The sequence below is a fragment of the Phacochoerus africanus genome, chromosome 16 (assembly GCF_016906955.1).
Source record: "Phacochoerus africanus isolate WHEZ1 chromosome 16, ROS_Pafr_v1, whole genome shotgun sequence".
Lineage (NCBI taxonomy): Eukaryota > Metazoa > Chordata > Mammalia > Artiodactyla > Suidae > Phacochoerus > Phacochoerus africanus.
The window spans coordinates 32,765,822-32,789,528 of NC_062559.1; the positions used below are offsets into that span (position 1 = coordinate 32,765,822).

The window sequence follows — 23,707 nt, forward strand, 5'->3', positions numbered from 1 at the left end:
CTATTGTGTAGTCTACTCCCTCCTATAGGAAAACTCAGTAAATCCAGCAATAAAAGTACAAAACTTTTGCAAAGTGAACACAGAATATTTCCATTTGCTAACTCAGTGCCACCACCCAGATTTTGATATGGATTTTACAAGTTTACTTTTCATCACCAATTAATATTTCTGAATTCATACCAAAAACAGAATACACCTTACTTGTATATGTTGATTCTCTGTCTATGGGAGTTTGTTTCCTCACAAAGAACACAGCTACAAAGAAGACATGGTATTTTTCTTGCCAAGGACATTTTACTATACTGAGTGGTTCTATGACCTAGGACGCTTGCTTTGACATACCAAATGTGCAAAAGTCCATCAGGTAAGGCAAAGAATGAGGATGAGAAATGTAATTTTCAGGGATTTAGTGCAGTCATTAGAAATGTCTCTTCCTCCCTGACTGGTTTGTCCTGTTCAGTAAATACTATTTTATTCCAACATCTCTTTTCCCAACAGCCATTTAAAATAATAATGAGAAAATTTTAAAATGATGTTTACAGTAAATGAAATTCTGTCACACATGGAGAGAGCTACAGGAAGCTGCTTATATTTTCCTGGGCGTAGAATATGCTCTTTGATTATGGCATTAAGCTTACTTCCTGCAGTGAATCCTTCTCACTAGCAGTTGGGACAATTATTTTACTTAAATAGAAAATCTTATTACCATTCTTCTGATACCTTAGCAGTGAGAAAGCTTTCCCTAATATTACTAATTCAAACTGGAGGAAGATAATCTCCTTTGGAGGACCAGTTACCATAGCCTTCCAAAGAAAATTCAGTATTAGTATTTCTCAGGGCACGTTGGCCTTTGCCCTATGTGAATTCATTCACACTAAAACACAGCTGTTTCGTTTCTATTCTTGAGTTGCTTCTCAAGAAAGTGTGAAACGAAAAAATAAAAAGATGGAGCTCTTCAATTTTCTCGAAAGATAACGACTAGATAAATTGTTTGCTTCACTTGATCTTATATTAGTATTTAGTGTTAAAAATTACGCCAACCAGACTAGCCTAAGAAACAGCAGAAAACTCCTACATATTTCTTAAAAGTAGAGACCTTTAAAAAAAACTCATTAATGACTTCGTAAATTGTACTACCTATATTTGGTAAAGGTGCAGGGAAACAGACACATGTACAGCTAGAGGAGATATAAATTGCTGCCACTTTTTTAAAAAGGCAACTTTGCAATATACATAAAAAAGCCTTTAATATATTAAACGCTTTGACTCAAATTCAACTTTTAGAAATTTTGTCTAGTGAAATGTATAATTAAAGAAATGGACAAGCATTTGTGTACAAGGGTGTTCATCACAGTGTTGTTTGGAATACAGAAAAACTGGAAACAACCTAAATATACAATAGTTGGGAACACTTACTAAAATCATGGGCTATTCATGATAGATAACCACACAGCCATCAAGATATATCCCATTTGAGATAAGTATGTATAAAAGAGAATAAAAAAAAATGTTAACAGCTCTTATCTTTCAGTGGTGGGTTTCCAGGTAATGTTTACTTCCGCCCTCAGTAAAGTAAATTGTCTTACCGAGATGCAATTGACACATAGCATTGTGTAAGTTTAAGGTGTACAATTGACTTTATACTCTTATAAATTGCAAAATGATTACTACCATGGTATGAGCTACCACCTCCATCCCATTATATAGTCATCACTTCTTTTTGGTGATGAGAAAACTTAAGATCTATTCTCTTAGCACTTTTACTCTCTTTATCCTTCTGTATTTCCCAGATGGCCTTCAGTGTACATCTCTACTTTTTAAAAGGACTTAAAAGTTCATTTGCTGGTAGTAGTATGGAGAAAAAAACAATTTTCAACTACAGTTGAGTACAAACAAAATTTTAATGCTCTCTTTACTATAACTCCCATCTTAAATCTTCCGTATTATAAATTCCATTATATCTGTCTGCCTCATATTAAAATATGGAAAGACCCAAAAGAGGTATCTTTATCAAATTCCCCCTTTTCCAAATGAAATCCCCTCCCAAATAAAATCCCCTTTCTTCATCTTGTTAGGCATGTGCGTTTAATTTCTCTTCATAATTACAATTAGTTCTTATGAAGTTTATTTGTGTCTGATCTGCTTCTTCATTGGGCAGGTAGGGACACATCTTCCATCTTAATTTCACCAATTTCTCCCTTTACTTCCTCCCTGTTATTCCCCCTATGTTCTGGAGAGTTGAAAACTACAACCTAGCACAATTCATTAAGGGCTCTCAGCCGGTTGAATCTCTGACACTCCAGCAGCCCCAGTACCACTTTCCAAGCTAATGCAGTCTTCCTTTCTTTGGAAAAGAGCTTTCCACCTTTCTGGGACAGAAGTTGGTAACCACATTCCCCATAAGCTTCCCATGAAATCAGGAGTTAAGGAGGTAGAACAAGTTGCCAAACCCACCTAGGCACACTCCGCATAGATTAACCCACCAAATTAAAGGGTGGGAGGTCATCCAGGTCATCTTTAAATAAAACTGTTTCAAGTTCTGTTGCGAATTAGACCAAAGCAGTCTTTCTCTGACACCGGGGCGGACCACCATAAAAGTTCTTGAGTGCATCTGTTGTGGATTCTTAACTACCCATTCTCCCTTTTCCACCATCTTCTATTGCTTTTCTTGACCCTCTCCTTTCTCCAATTTCTATGTCTTTTGCTCAGCACTGGAACTAGAGGCATTAACCACTGCTGGCCCGTGAATTAAACCAGTACTTGTTAGCTAGACCTCTACTTGCACATAACAAAGCATCCATGCCTGGGTTCCTTAAAGTACAAAATTCCAGTGCTGCCTTCATTTCTAAAGCCCTTCTCAGCGCTACGCAGCTAAAGGGAACCTACAACTGACCAGGTGCAGCGGGAGCTCAGGTAGAGGACCCTGATCACATCATGCCAGAATATAACTCGCAGGAAGGGGAATGGCTGAAAGATGTGAAAAAGCTGGGCGGGAGAACGAAATCCAACCGAAGCAAACTCAGACGCGCAAGCGCGTGGCTCACAGCGCGTCTCCCGTGGCTTCACCACAGCGCCTGCGCACAGGATCCCAGGAGCGGCGGGGAAAGGAGAGAAGCGTCTGGCCTAGTGCCACCGCCTCGACAACGTAGCCTGCAAGCCCCGCCTCCTCCAGCTGCTCGCCTTCCCAAACAAGCGGGTGCGCCCCTGGCGCTCTCCGTCCATTGGCCCTTGGCCTTTTCCGTTTCCGCCCAGCCCTCCAGAGTTCGCCAATCAGCTTGGGCGTTTGAGCAAGGGGCCACCTCCAAGGCCGTCGCTCCGCCTCCGCTGCCTCCTCCCGCTGCTGCCTCCGCTGCTGCCTCCTCCTTCCCCACCTCCTCCGTCAGGCGGGCGTCCGCGGGGGCCCGAGGGGCGGCGGCGGCAGCGATATGGAGCCGGGGGCCGGCGGCCGAAGCGCTGCTCGCGGGCACGGGGCCGGGCCCCTAAGCACCCCGCCGCCCCGGGAGCAAGAGCGGAAGCTGGAGCAGGAGAAGCTCTCCGGGGTGGTGAAGAGCGTCCACCGGCGGCTCCGCAAGAAGTACCGGGAAGGTAAACAGCGAGCTGAGCGGGGGGAAGCGGCGGCCTCGTCGCCCCCAGCCCCTTGTCAACCTCTCCCCTCCCCCGCCCCCAGAGGCCACCATTACAACCTGAAGGAGCTGCACGTCAGCCCCTGCCAGGGCCGCTCACCCAGGCCTGGACGCCCCCTTCTTGGTCGAGTCCTCTGTAGGCGTCAGGCGCGCTCCTCCCGCCCCCTTTTCTTCGAGGGCCCTTCAGGAGCGTTCCAGGCCTTTGGAGGAGCCGAGTCCCCACCTCCTCCCATCCCTGTCCCCAGCTGGGGTGCTGAGATTGTTGTCACCACACACACAACACTTAGACCCTCACCCAGGAGGTGGAGGTCTCTTGTTGCAAGAGACCTGAAGCTGAAACACGAAGGCAGGTAGAATCCATTCGAGAAAGACGGACTGAAAGAAGCACTGCCTCGCGTTTGACCTGCCTGTTTGATTTGCTGCCCCGTCAGACCCCCTACCTAGTACCTCATTCCAGCGGGTTTAGCCCGGGCAAGAGCTTCCTCGCTTTGGCTTCCAGGGCTGCCAAGTCAGCAGGCCTTTTAGCTGACTGGACTTCACCTTGTTAAAAGGGGGAGGGGCTCCATCCTTGCCCCCCTCCCCCATTCTTCAAATTCTGGATCTTATTCAGGTGGGAGAGGAAGGGATCTGGGTCAGGTGCTCGAAATACTGTTTATTTTCGAATGGTCTGTGTAACTACTACCTCTCCTAAGGGGACAGATCCCGGTTGCCATTGCTGGGGACCTCTCTTATGGAAGATCTTGAGCAAAAGAAGAAGCTGTAGTAGCTTTTTGTTGGCCTGAGGAGTGTTTATAGTGGGGATCTACAGGTATCCTTAGTATTTTAAAATGTAGGCTTTTTTTACAGAGCTTTTTTTAATAGGAAATCGACAGTGAAAATTCTCAAATTTTTTATGTGCTCAGTAGATATTTCTTCTAAGGATCAAAATGAGGAAAAACTTTCTTTTTTGCTCTGGCTTTAGTTTAATTGCAATAATAGCAAACTGAAAAGTGGGAGCCTTATACTTAGTTAAGTTAGGATTAGAAGCAAAATTATGAGTGAAGGAACGGGCAGGTAAGATCAGGTTACATTTGAATTACAAACACTTTGCATTTAGTCTAGAAGATTAAAGCTAAGTGTCTTTTGTTCTATTGAATGTAGTTATGTGATTCATTTTTCAAACTTTAAATTCAAGGTTTTTTTTCCCTTGGCAACTCAAGCCTCGATTTTTTAATCACCCTCAAAGGTAGCCTATAGTTATTATTTAATAGGTATCAATAGAAGGAGACTTACCGGGCACACTGAGATGTTGAGATTTGTTTTTAAAAGAATGCTTTAAACCCCACAATTTATTCAATAAAATGAGTAGTTACCATGGAAACCATTGCATCATTCTTCATATTCAGAGAATGCACTTACATAATGGCATTCACTGTAGGTTCCTATGTTGTTTGGAGAAATGAGGAAATAAATGGACATGCTTTCCTTTAATTTAGCATGCTAGTTTGTACAAATTTAAGCATGTCTTTTTAAAGAAAGACAGTAGCATATAATTCAATTCCATTTTTTATCTTTTTGTTATAATTCCATTATTATTCATTATTAATTTATTCATAAATGAATAGGTTCTACCTAATAACACTACTAATGTTTCATCGTACATTTGAGTGCTGTTTATACTTGCTTTGTTCCCACATGTTGAAACATGTCTTTAAGCCTGAATATTAACTGAGGGAACACTTACTTGTAATGGAATTTAGTAGTTGGAAGTTACCAGAGCTAGGATGGGTACATGTATATCGTACACATCTCGTGTGCTTCTGGGGGGGTAAAGTCCTGGCAGTTTAAACGTATGAATGAAGCTGCTCTATAGGCATTTTTAATGCCCTGAATTCCACCAGTGATCCAGGCTTCTCTAGGCTTTACTCCAGTGATATAGAGCCCCATTAGTGAAATAGCAAGGTAAAAGGTCCTAAAGAGCATGCCCCTTCTATCTTTATTTTTGACATGTAGGTCAGATATTAGTTGTGGTTTGACAAAAATCCATGAAAAAGCCAACTGTGAAAAAGTCTGATTATGCACATAATAATATCATAGAAATGATTTTTAGTGCTTTCCTTTGAAGTCTTAGTATTGTTATAATACTGATGGTTCCCAGTGTGTGATACATATTTTACAAGTTCATTTGCCAGTCAGCTCTGGTCATAAGTTAATAATATAAATGGTGCTTAGGCAGTAGGTCAGGTTACAAAAGTCAGTAACATACCTGAGCTGTAATACCAATAACCATGGATTCTATAATGCTTTTATAACAATAATCCTATCAGAAAATGCAGTGAAAATTCCAGCTTAGATTCTTGAAATGTTAAACTGGAAGGAAATTTAGCATTTATCAGTGATTCCCAAACATGGATGAACAGTAGACTCATATGGGTACCGTTCAGAAAATTCCTGCATTCCACCTCAGGTATAAAGTTTCAGAATCCCTATCAATAGTGCTTAGAAATTTTGTCAGCCCTGTTTTGGCGTGGTGATCCAAACTAGTTCCTTCCTTTTTACCTATGAGTGAGCTGAATCCCAAAACTAGTAAAATAACTTGCTGGTAGTTGAATAGTTCATCATTAGCACCAAACACATTTTATGGGAATAATATTTTTTCTTCCCAATTCGAAGCTTTATGGTGACTCCAAATGTTGTTGGAATGGGAGAGAAAATGGAAAGCAGAAAGTAGCCCTAGAATTTGTGTTCAGTAAAAGGATGTAAATTGATGGGAATGGGGCATTCCATGGGATAGGTATGATTAGCTGAGTTAGGGCTATGTGAAGTGTGGGCTTCCTGGGGAGTGATGGCAGAGAAGGAAATAAGTTGAGGGTAGAATGAAGAAGGAGGCAAAAAATTCACTGGGTAGTGAGGACGGGAGTGAGAACTGGATGATGAGTGTAGGGTTGAATAATGTAGTTTCCTCTTATTTCTGGTAGTGGAATTGAAAATGAAGCAGGACAAAGAACGAAAATAAGAATTTTCTGCCATAGTAGAAAATGGTTTCTCTCTACCTTTCCCAATCCATTTGTCCACCCGATGCTTGTGGCAATGAGCAGGCTTGGAGTAGGGGGTAGTGGACAGGATCGTAAAGACTAGTGGGTAGGTATAATACACTCTTTTCTTTTGCTGCTTTTCCCCTCTCTACTCCATTTTACTGCCTGTCCTATGTCACCACTTAGAGATCCTTTGCCTATTTGTATAAGAGTAAAGTGAGAATTGGAGATAAAGGTTAGTGTTCCAGGCAGTGCTGATAACTGAAGTAGTTAGCAAAAGGAAATGGTCTGGAAATGTTTAGCAGTGGTGATGAGAAGGGGTGTTTCTGGTGTCAGCCATTAATAGATTAAAGGACAGTCTTTTAGGTTGAGTTTATATAGATGGAAATATGCTTTCAGTTGTAGGTGTTTTCTGTCTTTGCTATACAGAATTTTCAAAATATGGCCTCCCATGTAAGCCAACAATATTTAAAATATACCATAGAGCTGTAGACAGTTTTTTAATAAGAAACAGCTAGTTTTGCTTTCCAAACAGGGAGTTCATTGTTTAATCAAATCTGCCTGATAAGTACATATCTAATTGAAAACCGAAGAAGAGCCAAGTGTATTTTCAGTTGTCTTTGTATGATTTTTTTTCCCATAATCCTAGTCACATAATCCCATTCCTATAATTATTATTATTATGCTTGTCATCTCTTTTCAAACTGAAAGTATTCATGTAAAAACTGCAGGAAAAATTAAAGGCTACAGGTGTTAGGAATAAAAATATGATCTTTATATATTCCATTTAGTTTTGATTTTTTAACCTGTCTTGTGAATGTCTTTACTTTAGCAATTTTCATCAGTTTAATTCAGTCTCTGAATTTACTTATTTTATATGTTAAAACAGTTTGTCATATAAACCCATGCAGGTTATCTATCAATCAGAAAAAAAAAATTCCTCTTAACCTGTTAACAGTGATATCCTAAAGATTATGGGTTAATAGCTGATCTTTATTACACATTTCTATATTAAAAATCATTGTTAATAGTAGTGATGATAATATTATAAGAGTTTTAGAATAAATAACTAGAGATTACTAATATTGAAACAGAAAAGAAGAACACAAGATATGTGGGTTCTGTAGACTAAATCTTGAAAAATTGTGTCACAAAGGTTAACAGCTGTGAGCAGCATTTTAAGAGTCAACTGCTAAAATAGCCTCGTTTAGATGTTTAATTCTTATTGATTATTCAAAATATTCTCCTTGTTTGAGATGGAGGGTGAGCTAGAATAGCAGTTTAGGATAAGCTGAAAAATACATTTGTGATTGATTGTTCTTTAGTATATCTAAAATAGAATTGTAGAGGGGAAGGGAAAAAAACCCTTTGAATTAGAATAATTTTAAACTAAAATCAAAAGGTCTAAAAATGAAAGAATAAATGTAATGTGAGAGTTTTTTCTGACGCAAAGTTTGGAAATTGTTTTTAAAATTAGGACAGCAGACTGTTTTTAATTGAAATTTCCTAATTTTTTTTCCCTTTGATGGCTTTCAATATTACTTTAAAATTCCAACTCCATGACCCTAAGATATTTTTAATGGATTCTTTGTTTACTTTTTTTTCAAGGGAATTTTTACTCTGTTGTCTTTACATGTTCTTTTCTGGTTCTGATATCAGAAAGTGCTGCTTTTTGTGATAGAATCTTTGCTCAATCAACAAAGTAAGTTAGGTAAAAACTGTCCACAGAAGGGCTTGTTAACTTTGCCCCAGGGGAGTTTGAATTGCTACTCTAGCAGGGGGAAAAATAAAAAGAGTTTGATAATCAGTAATATTTATTAAAAGATAAGAGGAACATTGACTGGTAAATAGTCAACTCACTGATGAGCACATAGTGTGTTAACTATTTAATTTTATTATTTTTAGTCATCTTTGTAGTAAGGTATCTTTTTAGGAGTTTTTTACACTTCAAAAGATACAATAAAAATCAAAAGTATTGGTATAGATCCTTTGATTGTTTTTTGAGAAAAAAAATAATGACAAATGCAGTGGATATTAGCCTTGATTCCACATCAGTATCATCTATTGAACTTTGTGGAACACAGACATCTATGTTATTTGAATCGCCATAGATTATGCAGTGGACAAAGGGGTTGAGGAACGCATAGCTAAAGTACTATAGATTAGAGTAAGAAGGAATCCAGAAGAAAGTAGATCAGCTAGGAGACTGACACTAATCTACTTTTTAAAGGTTAATAATAAAGAGTACCCATCGTGGCTCAGACAGCTAAGGACCTGATGTTGTCTCTGTGAGGATGTGGGTTTGAACCCTGGCCTTGCTCAGTGGGTTAAGGATCCATTGTTGCTGCAAGTTATGGCATAGGCCCCAGCTGTGGCTCCAATTGGACCCCCAGCCCCGGAACTTAACATATGCCACAGGTGCAGCCATAAAAAGAAAAAAAAAAAAAAGAAAAAAAGGATAATAATAGCATAAATAACAGTAGTGATCATGAAAATAGAGAAACATAGGTTAAATATTTTTTAAAGATTGGAGTGAGCAGTTTAGTGAAAGTAAAGGGGAAGAGTCAAAGATAATGCCAAGATTTCTTGCCTGGGAAAATATAAGGAGCCATTTGCATCCATCCATTTTGGAAATGTGTGTTTTTGGGATGGGGGCAGGGAGGAAAGAGTAGACAGGCAGGTTGCCTTGTAATAGAGATAGCCATAATGATTTAGTTTGAAATGTATCCCTTGGAAGTGAAGGATTGGAAGCTCTCTCTTGAAGTTGAAAATGAGGTCAGATGAACTGCCCAATAGAGTGATGTTAATATGTAACTGAGGACAGATCCTTGGAAGATACCAGTAGTGTCCAGTTTTACATAAGTAAGTGCTCCCCACTCTACCTTCTGCTCCCATAGCACACTTTTCTTGCTCTTATTGTAGTTATCACTTAGCAGTTCACTTGTCTGTCTTTCACACTAAACTAAGTCCCTTGTCTGTCTTTCACACTAAACTCTGCCTTTTATATTTGTATCCCAATTACCTAGCACCTTGCCTTGTAGATTTAAGGCACAACACACACACAGCAGAAAGAAGCTTATACAGATATTTCCAGATAGTTTGAGTCTAGCCTTTTTGTATCATAAAAATTTGAACTTTCAGATACAGATTTAAAGAAAACATTTTAGGAATATAGTTGATTTACAATGTTGTGTTAGTTTCAGGTGTACAACAATGATTCAGTTATACACATAGCCATTCTTTTTCAGATTCTTTCCCCATATAGGTTATTATAGAATATTGAGTAGAGTTTGGATACACTTTTTTTGTAATGAATTTATGGTCATAGCTTCTAAATGAGTGTACTAGATTAATTTAACCTTTTGGTAATGGTCCAAATTATCATTATTACATAATTCTAGTTTTCTATTAAAAAAAACCTGTAAATATTGGGGAATATAAACACAGTAAAGTACCTTGTTCTAACATTTGATAAATGTTTTTTGAATCAACTTGCCTTATTTTACTGTTTACTATGAATTCTGTTTCTCCTCTTATCTGCTACTCCCCCTTCTGTAGCCATTGGTTCCCAGATAGCAGTGTCCAGTCTAAGATTAAAAAAAATATTTTTGTTCTCAAAAAATGAGAACTAATAAGGATATTATAATGATGTAATGTGTGTCTGTGTGTGTTGGTATTAGAAGGTAATAATTTTGTGTATGTATTTATGTATATTTACTTATGTACTCTAACTTCTCACACAAAAACTTAGCAGCCCTAATATCAATTTTTTAAATTTTGGTGGTGAAATTTATACTGGTTATAAATCCAGACATCTGAGAAATGTTCATCTAGACCATACTAGTTTATTATGCTTTAAGTGTAGATATATTGATGCTTATTGCAAGTGTTATTTTAGAATCCCCATACCTTTAGAGGGATATCTGAGTATCCCTTACTCTCATTTATGCAGAAATTCCTCTACTTATATAGAAATTCCTCTTCCCACTTATATAGAAATTACATCCCAGTTGGTTCTCCAGAAGTCCTTTGTTTACACTAAACAAGTGATCCCTGTGATTGTACACATACCAATAAACTTGTTTCACAGGATTCTAACTTTTCTTGATTCTTTCCATCTCTTAAACAGGGTGTATTCAAAGAGTTTTACATTTTAGATTAACTTTTTATCATAAGTATGTTTATAATAAGAGAGTGTTCCAAGTGCAGAAGTTGCAACATGGGCCAAATAATGTTTATAAATGGGAAATTTTATCCATATATTGTTTTGTTTTTTTAATTAAATTTGACTTTTCAGCTTGCCTTAAGTTGTAATTGCTCTGTGTATTATTTCACCAGGAATTTGAGTTTACAACCTTGCCATAGGCCTGCACAGTGGATTCATTTAGAAAACAGTGAAATAAATGACCAGTTTCCACTTCAGACCAATTAAATGAAACTTCTAGGTGATTCCAGTGTGCAGTCGGAGTTGAAATCACTGCCACAAATCTAACAGATAATGCAGTTGCAGAGACTAAATAACTGCATTTGACTGACAAAAGACCATTTGTTTGAGGCTAGTAGAGTCAGTGTACTTTGCTTTAGTGCAAAGCTTTGTCCATATCCATAAAAGTTCATAAATTAAAAACTCATAACTAAAGGCAAGGTGGTACAGTGGTTATGGACATGGATTTTGGCACTTGACCGCCAGGTTTGATGTGTACCCTTGAGAAGGTGCTTAATCTCTCTATACCTCAATTTCCTTATTTGTAAAGTAAAATATCTGCCTCAGCAGGTCGATATTAGAATTAAATGAGTTAATATTGTAAAGTACTTAAAACAGTATCTGACACATAAGATGCATTACATGTGTTAAATACATAATTTTAAAAATAATAGGTGTATCTGTAGCTAATGCCTAAATGCATTTAAGGATATTGAAGATTGAATGGTTCCTGGATTTTCTACCTAGACTGTGCTATAGTGTCTCTCTTCAGTATTAGGTTGGCCATAGCTTTGTTTCCCCCCCTTTGCTTCTTATATTTCTGACTTTTATGTGAAAGGTCCAACTTTTCTAGTAGATTAGAATATTGAGTTTTTCCCTTATCAGAGAAATGGCTAGTCGCAGAAAAAGAGAGGTATAAGATGCAGGTTTTCAGGTGGTTCCTTTGTTTGATTATCAGCTACTTCAACACCAAATGCCTTGAATGTTTTTGTCCCACCTTTAGGTGTGTCGCTGTATCTAATGCTCAAGAATGCTAAGAAGGCTGGTCTGTGTGTGGTTTAACTATGTTGTGCAACAGTCTGGTCCTGATCACTTTGTTTTAATGTCCTGGAAAGGCTACTAAACTTGTTTCTACTTGGTCATGAGTTTCTCTGCTTACCTCATAGTTAGAGGAAATGACCTTTAAATGCTCTTTGAACTTGAATTTGGTAATTTGGTCATCTACAGATAATGCCTCTTATAGCCCATATTTGGTAATATACCTAAGTAAAAATCAAATTTTTCTGAATTTCTAAATGTTTAAGACTTGTTTGTGATACTTAAAGTTATTGGGTTTTTTTTAGAGTATTTGATGATCTTCAAAGTTAATGAAGTACAATTTTATTTTGTAACTTTTGCTTTGTTCATAGTGTATCATATTTTAAATGAGATTTATTGAGGTGCAATTTATGTATAATAAGCTACACCCAGTTAAAGTGTATAACTCAGTAGGTTTGACAGATGTATATATATTGTATGAAAACTTTACCACAATTAAGTCATAGAATATATCTCTTGTTCCCCCAAATTTCTTGTGCTCTTTGCAGTCATTCCCTTTTTCTACTCTCCCCCCTTTTTTTTTTTTTTTTTTTGCCACACCCATAGCGTGAGTAAGTTCCCAGGCCATGGATCAAACCTGTGCCACAGCAGTGATCCTGACCCAAGCCACTGCAGTGACAACACCGGTTCCTTAACCCGCTCTCTTTCTACTCTTGACCCCACTGATCTCTTGTGCTATAAATTTGTTCAATTTTATATACACAGAATCATGTGATACCTTCTTTGCATTGTATGTCATTTTAGGACCACTGTACTACAGTGTTAATTTTTGGTATCCTGACTCACAAGGCTAAACTAGTGAGAATAATGATATACTATTCTTATCTTAAATTGGTCTCAGATTTAGGCTTCATAAATTTGTTATCTCCTGTGCTTTTTATTCTACTTTTTTTTTTTTTTTAGGACTGCACCCGTGGCATATGGAAGTTCCTAGACAAAAGGTCAAATTGAGCTACATCTGCTGGCCTATGCCACAGCCACAGCAACGCGAGATCCGACTTGCATCTTCGACCTATACCATAGCTTCTGGCAGCGCTAGATCCTTACTAACCCACTGAGTGAGAACAGAGATCGAACCTGCATCCTCATGGATACTAGTCAGATTCGTTACCACTGAGCCACAACAGGAACTCCAAAAGATTATTTCTAGTGTAGTTCTCAACATCCAATGGCCCTGGCATGTAAAAATGCATGAACTTTGGCATCTTTTATTAATTTTTTCATATATAAGTAATTCTTTATTGAGTGCGTAACCAGTAGTTTCTACATAGTCTTACAGATTTTTCCAAAAAGACCCATGTACTATTATCAAAGAACTTAATGGATGTGACTATATTTCACATGCAAGTTTTTTTTTTAATAATAATGAGAAGTGAAAAGAAATTATAAATTAGTTTAAAACAGTGGAGAGAGGTCTCTAGAAAGTTGACTTTGAACCTATAGCTTTTCTAAACCTCTTATAACCTCTCATATTTTGAGAACATTATTTTGAAGTATTCAAATTCTGCTTATTCCTCATTGTAATCTGTTGATGGTTATCAACTGTCTGAATTTTATTCTAACAACTAATTTAATTTGTAATTTTTGACCATGGTGAAAATTTAAGTATTTACTTCTCCATTAATGGGGCACCATGGTTAGCATCTGTAGTTTATATAAGTCAAAAGTAGTCTTTGGTTTTCAATTTATACTTTGTAAAGGGAAAATCACACCTAGTTTTAGTAAACAATTCTGTATATAAACAAGTGACAAAGTACCATGAGGATGGCAGATGCATGTATGGGGCAGTTCTAAGATGATCAAATAGGAGCCAGATAAACCCCCTCAAAGATTATGGGAATTCAGTTATATTTTGAAGGAAAGAAATCTGCTATACCAGATGGCATGAGAGAGGTTAATTCAAAAGAAGAAGAGTATCAATTCTAAAGAACAGGTTAGGGGTTCCACTGGCTTACTTGAGTTTGGACCTATAATATAGCTGTTTTGAGGTTACTGAGTAAGAGCAAAATTAAGTAACTCTTTAACTTATTGTACTTGGTTCTTACAAAGACAGTTACAATAAAAGTAATATTTTAAAATAGTCACAAAAATTATTAAAAATGGAACTCTGTCTTTTTAACATTCATATGACATATTTATTTTATAACTTTAAGGTTATGCCTTTTGACCCTTCTCACCTATTTGCCCACTCCCCTACTCCCTGCCTTTGGCAACTACCAGTCTGTTCTCTGTGTCTGAGCTTGGTGGTTATTATTATTATTACTCTTATTTTCTTTTTTGGCCTCCCCATGGTATATGGAGTTCTCCAGCCAGGGATCAGATCCAAGCCACTGTTGCAACCTGTGCCAGAGCTGTGGCAATGTTGGATCCTTTAACCCTGTGCCAGGGATCAAACCTGGGACCTGGCATTGCAGACGCTGCCTGATCCTGTTGCATCACAGCAGGAACTCCTTTTTTTCTTCTTGGATTCCATGAAACTCTATCTTTATAATCAATTAATGAATGCTTTTTTTTTCTTAGTTATTGTCTTTTCATAGGAAATAGATTATATTTATCCTTTATTTGTGGCATATGTTTGTGAAAGTGAATTCAGTCAGTAATTATGGTATTCTCCTGATAGTAGGCCTAAGATTCAGAATAATTTGGTTCATTGATTTCAGTACTGAACCTGGTTGTGACTTCTAAGTATAACTTCTGAATTGAACAAATTTTTCAGTATTTGGGCAAAGCGAAATATATGTATATATTGGAGATTTTCTTCTCCTCTCCCTTCTTTCCCTTTTCTTTCCTTCTCTCCTCCTCCCTCCTTGCTCTCTTTCTCTTTTAACTTTGACACATTCATATTTTTATAGGATGCCTGTAAGAAATTAATAAGAAAGCAGATTATTAATCACAGTGATTTTGAGTCATCACAAATGTCAATATATAAAAATTATAAGACTGATCATTAATTTATGAGAGCTCTGAATGATTAAACATGAATACTTCTTATTCTCTAAGTAGATCTTTGATACATACCTCATGAAGTTCTTAGTTATTTTTTTTATTTTTTAATTTTTTTAATTTTTTTTTGCCTTTTCTAGGGCTGTACCTGCGGCATATGGAGGTTCCCAGGCTAGGGGTCTAACTGGAGCTATAGCTGCCAGCCTCACCAGAGCCACAGCAACAGATCTGTGCCAGGTCTTCAACCAAACCACAGCTCACGGCAACGCCAGATTCTTAACCTACTGAGCAAGGCCAGGGATCAAACCTGCAACCTCATGGTTCCTAGTCAGATTCATTTCCATTGTGCCATGACGGGAACTCCTCTTAGTTCTTAATTTGCCTTTTGATAATGAAAAAGTATTATCCTTTTAAATATGACAGTCTTTTAAATATTGGTTGACCTAATATCTAAATGATAACAAAAATCCCCAGATGAGTTTTAGCATAATTTAGACCTTTTTAAAATGTTTAAAATATTTTAAAACATATCTTAAATCTTTAATAATTTTTTTCAGTTTAATACATTATAGAATGATATAAATGTCAGTAAATTCATTCAGAGTTCTACATCTTAATGGAGTGATTACATGGTTTCCACATAGCCTTAGGCAACTACGTTCTTACTCATGAAAAATCTCACAAAGTACATAGACTCAAGCTGTAATTGAAAACTGTGGTTTTTAACTTCAAACTAATCATTCATAGTAACAAACTTTTTTTGCAGCAGTACAGCTGAAATCTCATTCTGGAAAAAAAAAATGAAAGCATTCATTTGTCCTGCCAATATTAGCCAAATTTCTATATGTTTTTCCTTTGGTAAAAACATTATATTGGCTTACTAGATATACTGCTCATGACTATGAATGCAAGCATACAAAACACTATGCACACATACCAATCTTGTATTTTTTGTATTTTCCATTTGACCAATTTAGCAAGAGGGTTTTGAATATATACACTGTGCAGTGGTCAACCATAACTTTTTTTGGCTTTTAGAATCTACATCATCAATTATTTTGAAAATACGCTGTTTCAAGGGTAAATAATATTATTTTGCGTATAGTAAAAACAAAATAATGGGCTATTGTGAAAAAAGCTGAATTTTCTCACTCTAATAAAATTTATTTATTTTAAAAGTACGCTTTCAAGAAAAAGATTGAAGTTGTATTCTGGAAAAAACTTATATTCTAGAGAGTGGAATTTTCTTATACCTGAAGGTGAACTGTTTTTTGTTCAGCTTTGTAACCACCAGACATGTATTGTAGCATACACCTAAGTAGTTGGGGGTTGATACTTTTTTGTTGAGTAAATAGTGATTTAAAAGTTTGGGGTCCAGGAGTTCCCATTTCGGCTCAGCAGAAAGGAACCCATCTAGTATCCATGAGGATGCGGGTTCCATTCCTGGCCCCACTCATTGAGTTAAGGATCTGGTGTTGCTGCAAGCTGTGGTGTGTAGGTCGAAGACTTGGCTTGGATCTGGTATTGCTGTGGCTGTGGCATTGGCCAGCAGCTGTAGCTCCAATTCAGCCCCTAGTCTGGGAACTTCCATATGCCGCAGGTGTGGCCCTAAAAAAAAATAAGTAAATAAATAATAATAAAAGTTTGGGGTCTAGAATGGCTTACATGGTCCATAGGGAATATATCAGGTTCATATCTCTATGAGATCAGCTACTACATTTTATTATATGTCTTTCCTTTGATGCCATTAAATTTATTATTCTCTTGTAGTGTTTGACATACAGTATTTTTTCAGCAAATCTGTTGAAAGAATGAAAAGTACATACAATTGCATTAGTCTCAATAATATATTAAGTGTACTGACTTCATTAATCATATTAATTTCAGTATCAGCAATTTGGAGGGAGTCTGGAGACTCTTAAATATTAATGAAAACATTAAATTGAAGCTTACAATCAGTTTGAGTTGAATAGCTTCCAAAATTTGAATCTATCTTTAAACTCCCAGTAGAGCAGATAGTAAGCCTTCAAACTTCCTAAGATTAAAAAAAAGCAAAAAGAAGAAAACTTCTTAAATTCAAAGTATTTAGAGAGAATTTTGAGTGTGACAAGCTAGACGTCCTCTCAAGCAGAAAGACAATGGGTTTCCATAGATATGTATGTATTTGTCTTTGCAAATCAAGCCAGTAGAATAACTCTAGAATAAATCAAGTTTTTCAATATACAATGGCTAGTAAGGACTCTGAGGATTTATAGTAGATGCCTTTGGTGTTTCATATAACACACTGTTGGTCCTCAGGTGTGGGGGACAGACTGTGAGCTCAGAAGCACCTAACCCTGACAGATTTCCATTTTAAATGTATGCCACTTTCTCTTCTACTTTCCACCTTTCTCCACTGCTGGAGGCCACTGAAGGTATCCGCCTTTTCAGTGCCTAAAAGTACAGGCTATAAAAAACAACCCTCGAGTTAATGAGGGATAGTAACTGTTAGATTAAGTGTTCCAGGCCCCCATTCTTTTGGTGCACAACTTCAGAGGCATTCTCTATGCTTCTCTGTTGCCCACAGCAGCAGCCTCAATGATGCACCCTTCCTTAACTTGTTCTTTCCCATTTCCTTACTCCTGTTTCCTCCAGTTCTCTCCTAAATAAACTACTTGAACCTACATCCTTGTCTTACATTGTACCTTCTATAGGCTCTAAACTAAGAAATCTTAAGAAAGGAAATGTGTTTAGATATATTAAACATAGCTTTTCCAAATGTATTTGATCATAGAACTTTTGTTTGAATGAGTTCTATTACCAGAAAATCTTATAAATTTATGTATTTATAATAATGTATATTACATAGGGCAGTGAAACTTAATGTTCACACAAAGGATCTTTTAGAGTTGGTGTTCTCCATCTCAAAAAATGGTAAATCACACACAAAAAAAAATGGTAAATTACCTTTAAAAGGATACTGTACCTTAATGAACCATATGGTATCAAGGTCTGATGAGTAAAGTCAGAAATAGTTTGGGGGCCATTATAGGTTTATTAAAGTATTGTTACTCAAAATACTTTTTTAAAAAGACTTTACTTCCTCTAGTTCTATTTAGAGACTTGATAAATAACTACTAAAGATGTTACTAAGTTTTTCTTTGAGAATTTAGAAAAATCTGTTTGCTTGTTTTTAGTGGACAGTTGCTTCCATTATGCTCTATAACAAATTGAGAGCCCTGTCACTACACAAGTAGTAGTGATAAATGAAAATACTGTTGTGTAAGAATATAACTACATAAAAAGAGAAAACTTTTCATCCTTTCTGGGTTTAAAATCGGTATTCAGACCAAGACTGAGACTGACACATATTTGTACTCTTACTGCTCTTTCTTATATTGGTTAACTAGAAGGCTAATAGTTTTGTTTCCAACTCAGTACCTGCTGGACTGAGTGTTAAAAATAACCAGTAAAACTTTTCAGATTTTGAGTAGATAAGTGTTGTTAAATTTGAACTATTATAATTCATTTTCTATTTTAAAAACTCCAACTCTTAAATACTAGAATCTAATTGTCTCACCTGGGAAAAGTATTTGATTATAATTACTATCTGAAAATTTGGTTGTTCTGTTTATATTTTTAAGTTTGTTCTGTGACTAAACAATTGCCTACATTTGAGCATGTGGCAAGGGAACCTAAATCTTCTAAGATTATTGAATGAGGCTGCTTTGATAATTTCTGTTTACTTTTTTACCCATGAAATTATGTTAGTGTTATTTATTTGGCCATGGCATTCTCATGCCTTTTTTTTTTTTAAATCAGAATTCACATTGTTTTTTTAGATTTCGTATTAAATGTGATAACTGATTTAAATAAAAAAGAAAAAAGGTAGTAGCTGGAAGTAATGCTGTGACCCGATTATGTAGTTAGCTTATAATTTTTATTCATTTTGAAAAGACTAAAAAATTTGGAGAGGTTTCCGAAGTAATTTCTCTAACAACATTTTTGCCCTAGGATTTATAATTGTTTTTAAGTGTATTGTGGCTATAACAGGTTCAAGTGTAACAATACAGATATTTAACTTGCTTGATAATTTATGTTGCCATCTCACTTATCAACTCCTTGTAATATAGGAGACTGATAAATATGTAGAGGTCCAAGAAAATAACAAGCAAAAGCAGGTTTAAGTGGTTTTTCTGTTACTGCAGAGTCATGTTGCCCATTGGTAGCAGAACAGTCAGTGTTTGTATGCCCAGCCATGTTTGCCCCCCTACCAGAATGTTTTTGGTTTATAAACTGATAACTCATGTATGTCTACTTATATTTACTAGTTTTATTCAGTTTCTCAGATCTATTTGTTTAATATCATAAAGTTTATTTAGTTGTTGAATCATTGTGGTTAAAAAATGATGAAATCTATTTGCATAAAGGATCTTCAAAAATTATAAACTTCATGAACTTTTACTTCATAATTTTTCTTATTCATCTTAAATAATTTTAGATTATGATGACACTTTTAAGAGCCTGACTCTATTTTTAAGTAAAGTTAACTTAATTTTTTTTCCTTATTTTTAGTGGGAGATTTTGATAAGATCTGGAGAGAACATTGTGAGGATGAGGAAACACTCTGTGAATATGCTGTTGCAATGAAAAATTTGGCAGATAATCATTGGGCAAAAACTTGTGAGGGTGAAGGTCGTATTGAATGGTGTTGTAGGTGAGTATTTTTATGAACTAATATTTTGGTTTCTAATGTATTAAACTCTTAAGTCTAAGTAAAGCTGTATATGATTCCTTGTAGCAAAATAGAAATGTTTTAAAACAAGTGATGTCTTTTAAACAACTCTCCCCACTGCCTCACTTTCTCTAGGTTTGTTTCATTTATCTTTTTTTAATCAAAACATTTTTCTTTGATATAATTTAAATTCTTTTTCAACTCTTTAAAAGTATAACTTTAAATACATTTAATGTGATTATGCAATGGTATATTTAAAATATGAGATTTAGCACTTGGCTAATCATTAATAAGTTATAGAAATTTTTTCAGATATTTGAGTTCAAGTAAAAATAAATACTTTTCCATTCTTTAAAACCGAAAATATCTTAAAAGTTTTCAAATCCTAAATTTTCATATGTGATTGAGGGTATTCTAGCACTTATGTCGACTTTAGATATTGTTTTTTTTCCTGTAGCAAAGCTTCTAATGTTAAAAAAAAAAAAAATCAGAAAATGGAGTATGCTGATCATTTCTCTCAAGTGGTAGAATTATAAGAATGGATGTGTATATTGACTGAATTTAAAAAATGAATTCTCAGAAAACAAAACATTTTTCTGCTTGGACAATAAGTTTATGGCAACTTTAGGTTTATATTTCATTAAGATTATTTTTTATTCTAAGTTTCTGTTTTAATCTCATTTAAAAATTATGTAATAATGCATATTTCATTCGTTTAACAAATAATCCAGCGAAAAATATGTTTTTAACTTATTCATTTAATAATTTTAAATAATTGTCCACTGTGTACCAGCCATATCATAGTCACTGTGAGTACAGCAAGCAACCAAACAGATAAAACCCTTGCTCTCATGGAACTTACATGCCAGTGGGAGTTAGAAGCAAGAAAAACACATAAATTAAATATATGTTAGTTCAGCTAATGATAAGTGCAATGAGAAAAATAAAGCAAGGAAAAATAAACCATTTAAAATAGGGTAGACAAAGAAGCTCTCACTGAAGTGATGTGTAAAAGACACGAAGGAAGTGAGAGAGCGAGAGAGCGTGCCTTAACAAGTCCAGAGGTCTTGAGGCGGGAGGTTGCTGACATGTTTCAGAAGGAGCAAGGAGACCAGTTTGGCTAGAGCAGAGTGATAGGAGGAGAGTGGTAGAAAATAAGATAACAGAGTTTGTCGGCTCTTGTGGATCACTGTGAAGACATTGGCCTTTATTCTGCATTAGATGAGAAGTCATTAATTTTAAAATGTGTCAGTAATTTTAAAGAATTAATTGCTGTAAAGATAGACTATAGAAAGGGCAAAGGTCTAAATAAGGAAACCAGTTAGGAAGCTACTACAGTAATCAAGGCATGAGGTTATAGTGAAACAGTTTTCTTGGAGAAGGAGAAAGCAAATAGACAGGATAGTGTGGTAGGATTAATGGTCAAAGGCTATGGTGACTGAAGAGAGGAGCAGAGGGATGCCGATGTGTACATTGTGGTGATTTTGATGACATGGGAGAAGTGAGCTGAAAATGTGAGGTAGGTAAGGAGCAGTGAAAAGATTGGTATCATCAGTGTGGAGTCAAAGAATTGAGGAGTTGGGGAACTGAAGAAAAGAGCTGGAGTAATAAAAAATGAGATGCGTGGAATTAAAGCGGTTTTTTTTGCTTGTTCTAGAGAGAAAATGGTTATAAATTTGATTATTCTACAGAGTGTACTTTTTCTCCTTCAAGCTAAAAAACACAAAATGAGGCATGCTACTGAGCTAAATATTTCCCTTGTGACACAAAGTAATAATGTAATCCAATCAGGAAATCAGTACCATCACTATTTAAGACCATCATTCTTTGCTTTTAGCAGCACTGCTTTTAAATTAGTACTCCATACATTAGACAGGCTTCAGACTTTATTTCAAATATCACTTTGTTATGTGGTGGTCTCTTAGGAGCATTTCCTATACCTTCCACCTGAATAATGAATCTGCCTCACACTTCACTCTTCTTTGTCTTTCCTCAGATATGTGTTTTTATCAATAGTTATTATATCTAAATGTGTTCTGAAAGAGGTCATTTTTAGGTCAAACTGCTGAAAAAGAACAATAATAAGAATTTAGGTCAAAATGTTGAGAAAGAACAGTGGCAAAGTATGGTAAAAAGATTTTCCTGTGGGAAGTAATCCCAAGAGAAGTTTTATAATGTCTTTACTTTAAATTTAAAACTAGATTGGGGAAAAAAGGCTTCAAAACAATATTAAATTTTGAAACGAGTCATCTGTAATTCACACTTGGGTTATATGTAATTCCTTTCTCTGTTGGCAGTTCTAAGAGAGCAGTGTCACTCTGAAAGCTAAAATGGTCTTAAAGGTTTGACAAAAGTTTGCTTCCAGTAGTTAACACTTAAAATTTTATAGGAATTTGGTATATAAAATAAGTCTTACTGACATTACCCTGCTAAGATTTTGTTGACTCTTTAGCTTGAAGAATTATACAGAATAATTATTTTTTTATTTCCTCAAAAAATTAATAAAAATTTATGTGTAATATGAAATATTTAAATTAGAAACAAAATGCAATATGAAGTTTTAGTTGTATGTTTAGTAAAAGAATATGCCTTTTCTAATTCTGCGCACAGATGAACATATAAAAATACTCTTTCCTGAACCATTTGAAAGTAAATTGCAGATAACATGACAGTTCATCTCCTTGCATCTCCTAAGAATATGGATAGTCTTCTATATAACCACAGTACTATCATCAAGACCATTAACAGTAATTTCCTAATTTCTTAAAATATCTAGTTCATAAATTCTGATTTTTGATATTGTCTGCAAAACATATGATTTTTTTTTTTTTCTAAAACAAGGCACATGCATTGGTGATTACATTTCTTTAGGTTCTTATTTTGTTTTCCCTAACATTGAGGTTTTAGAGAAACGTCAGTTGATTTGTAAAATATTCAACATTTTGTAGTTTGGATTGTTGGTTCAAGGTTAATAGTATTGTTCAAGTATTCTATATTTCCCTACTGATTTTTCTTGTTGACTTTTTACTCTAATTACCAAGAGAGATATTTTCAGAATATCATTTTCTTGATTTTTCTATAATAATTTGGCTCTTTAAAAATTTCATTTTTGTATTGAAGTTCATCTGTTTTGTTAATATTTTTCTCCATTAAAAAATTTGTAATAGTTATTTTAAGTTATCTGCTTATTTCAACATAAAGTTAATATGTAGATCTGTTCCTTTGGGCTGTTTTTTCTCTTAGTTATAGATCATTTTTTCCTGCTTCCTTGTGTATTTGGTAATTTTAAAAAATATATATACTGGCATTATGTTTAGAAGAGACTGGGGTAAATATTTTTTCCCTAGAGAGGGCATACTTTTTTTTATGATAGGTAGCTGAGATGAGACACTGAACACTTTGACCTCATGAGGCGTTAAACTAGTTCCAAGTGGATAACCTCTTTAGATAGTTTCAGTTCACCTCTGGCTTGAGGTGCTTTTAGGGTGACTCTTGTTCTGTGTTTATTGTAGGTACCACCCTTTAGCAGGACTTTGGGGCCTAAGCCCATGGAAGAGTGCGGAGAATTTTCTTTGTTTTTTTAGTCCCACTCAAGCATCCAGTGCTCCCTTTATCCCCTACCTTTTTCTTACTTAAAAAAGATGTATAGGACAAAGAAGGGGAATGGGGAGAACAATTGTGAATTCTTAACGTTTCCAGTCTATTACATCCTTCTAAGCAGCCATTGAAAGCTCTGCTAGTTTCCCTTTAATGTAATGACATTCCTCCTACTATGGAAGGCTTATTCCTCTACCGCTATTCATGCACCTTTTCAGCATATACACAAAGTGCCTGTGATCTGTTTTCACCTCAGAAGGGCTTGTCTCTGTCTAGAATTTAGTTCCATTAGACCTCTTTGCATCCTCAGTTCTCTCGAGTTCTTTTTAACAATTTATTTTTTAGATTGTATAGATTAATTTTTTTCTAGTCATAGCACAACTAGGGGTGTGTTGTGATTATCTGTATCCTAATCCAAAGCTAGCTTGGGTTTTTATTTGGATTTATTTGATTGTTTTTGTCTGGTGCCATTTACTTCCTCAATCTCCTTTGCTTCTTATGAACTGGAAGTTGA

General features: G+C 35.7%; 1 protein-coding gene across 1 annotated transcript in view; it reads left to right on the top strand.

The window, feature by feature from the left end:
- The first annotated feature begins 3,340 nt into the window (after window positions 1–3,340).
- Window positions 3,341–23,707, top strand: part of BMT2 (base methyltransferase of 25S rRNA 2 homolog) — a 103,334-nt gene continuing 82,967 nt past the window's right edge. The window contains 2 exon segments of the mRNA XM_047763392.1: window positions 3,341–3,585; window positions 19,437–19,578. Coding sequence (XP_047619348.1) covers window positions 3,426–3,585; window positions 19,437–19,578 — 302 coding nt within the window. The 5' untranslated portion in view covers window positions 3,341–3,425.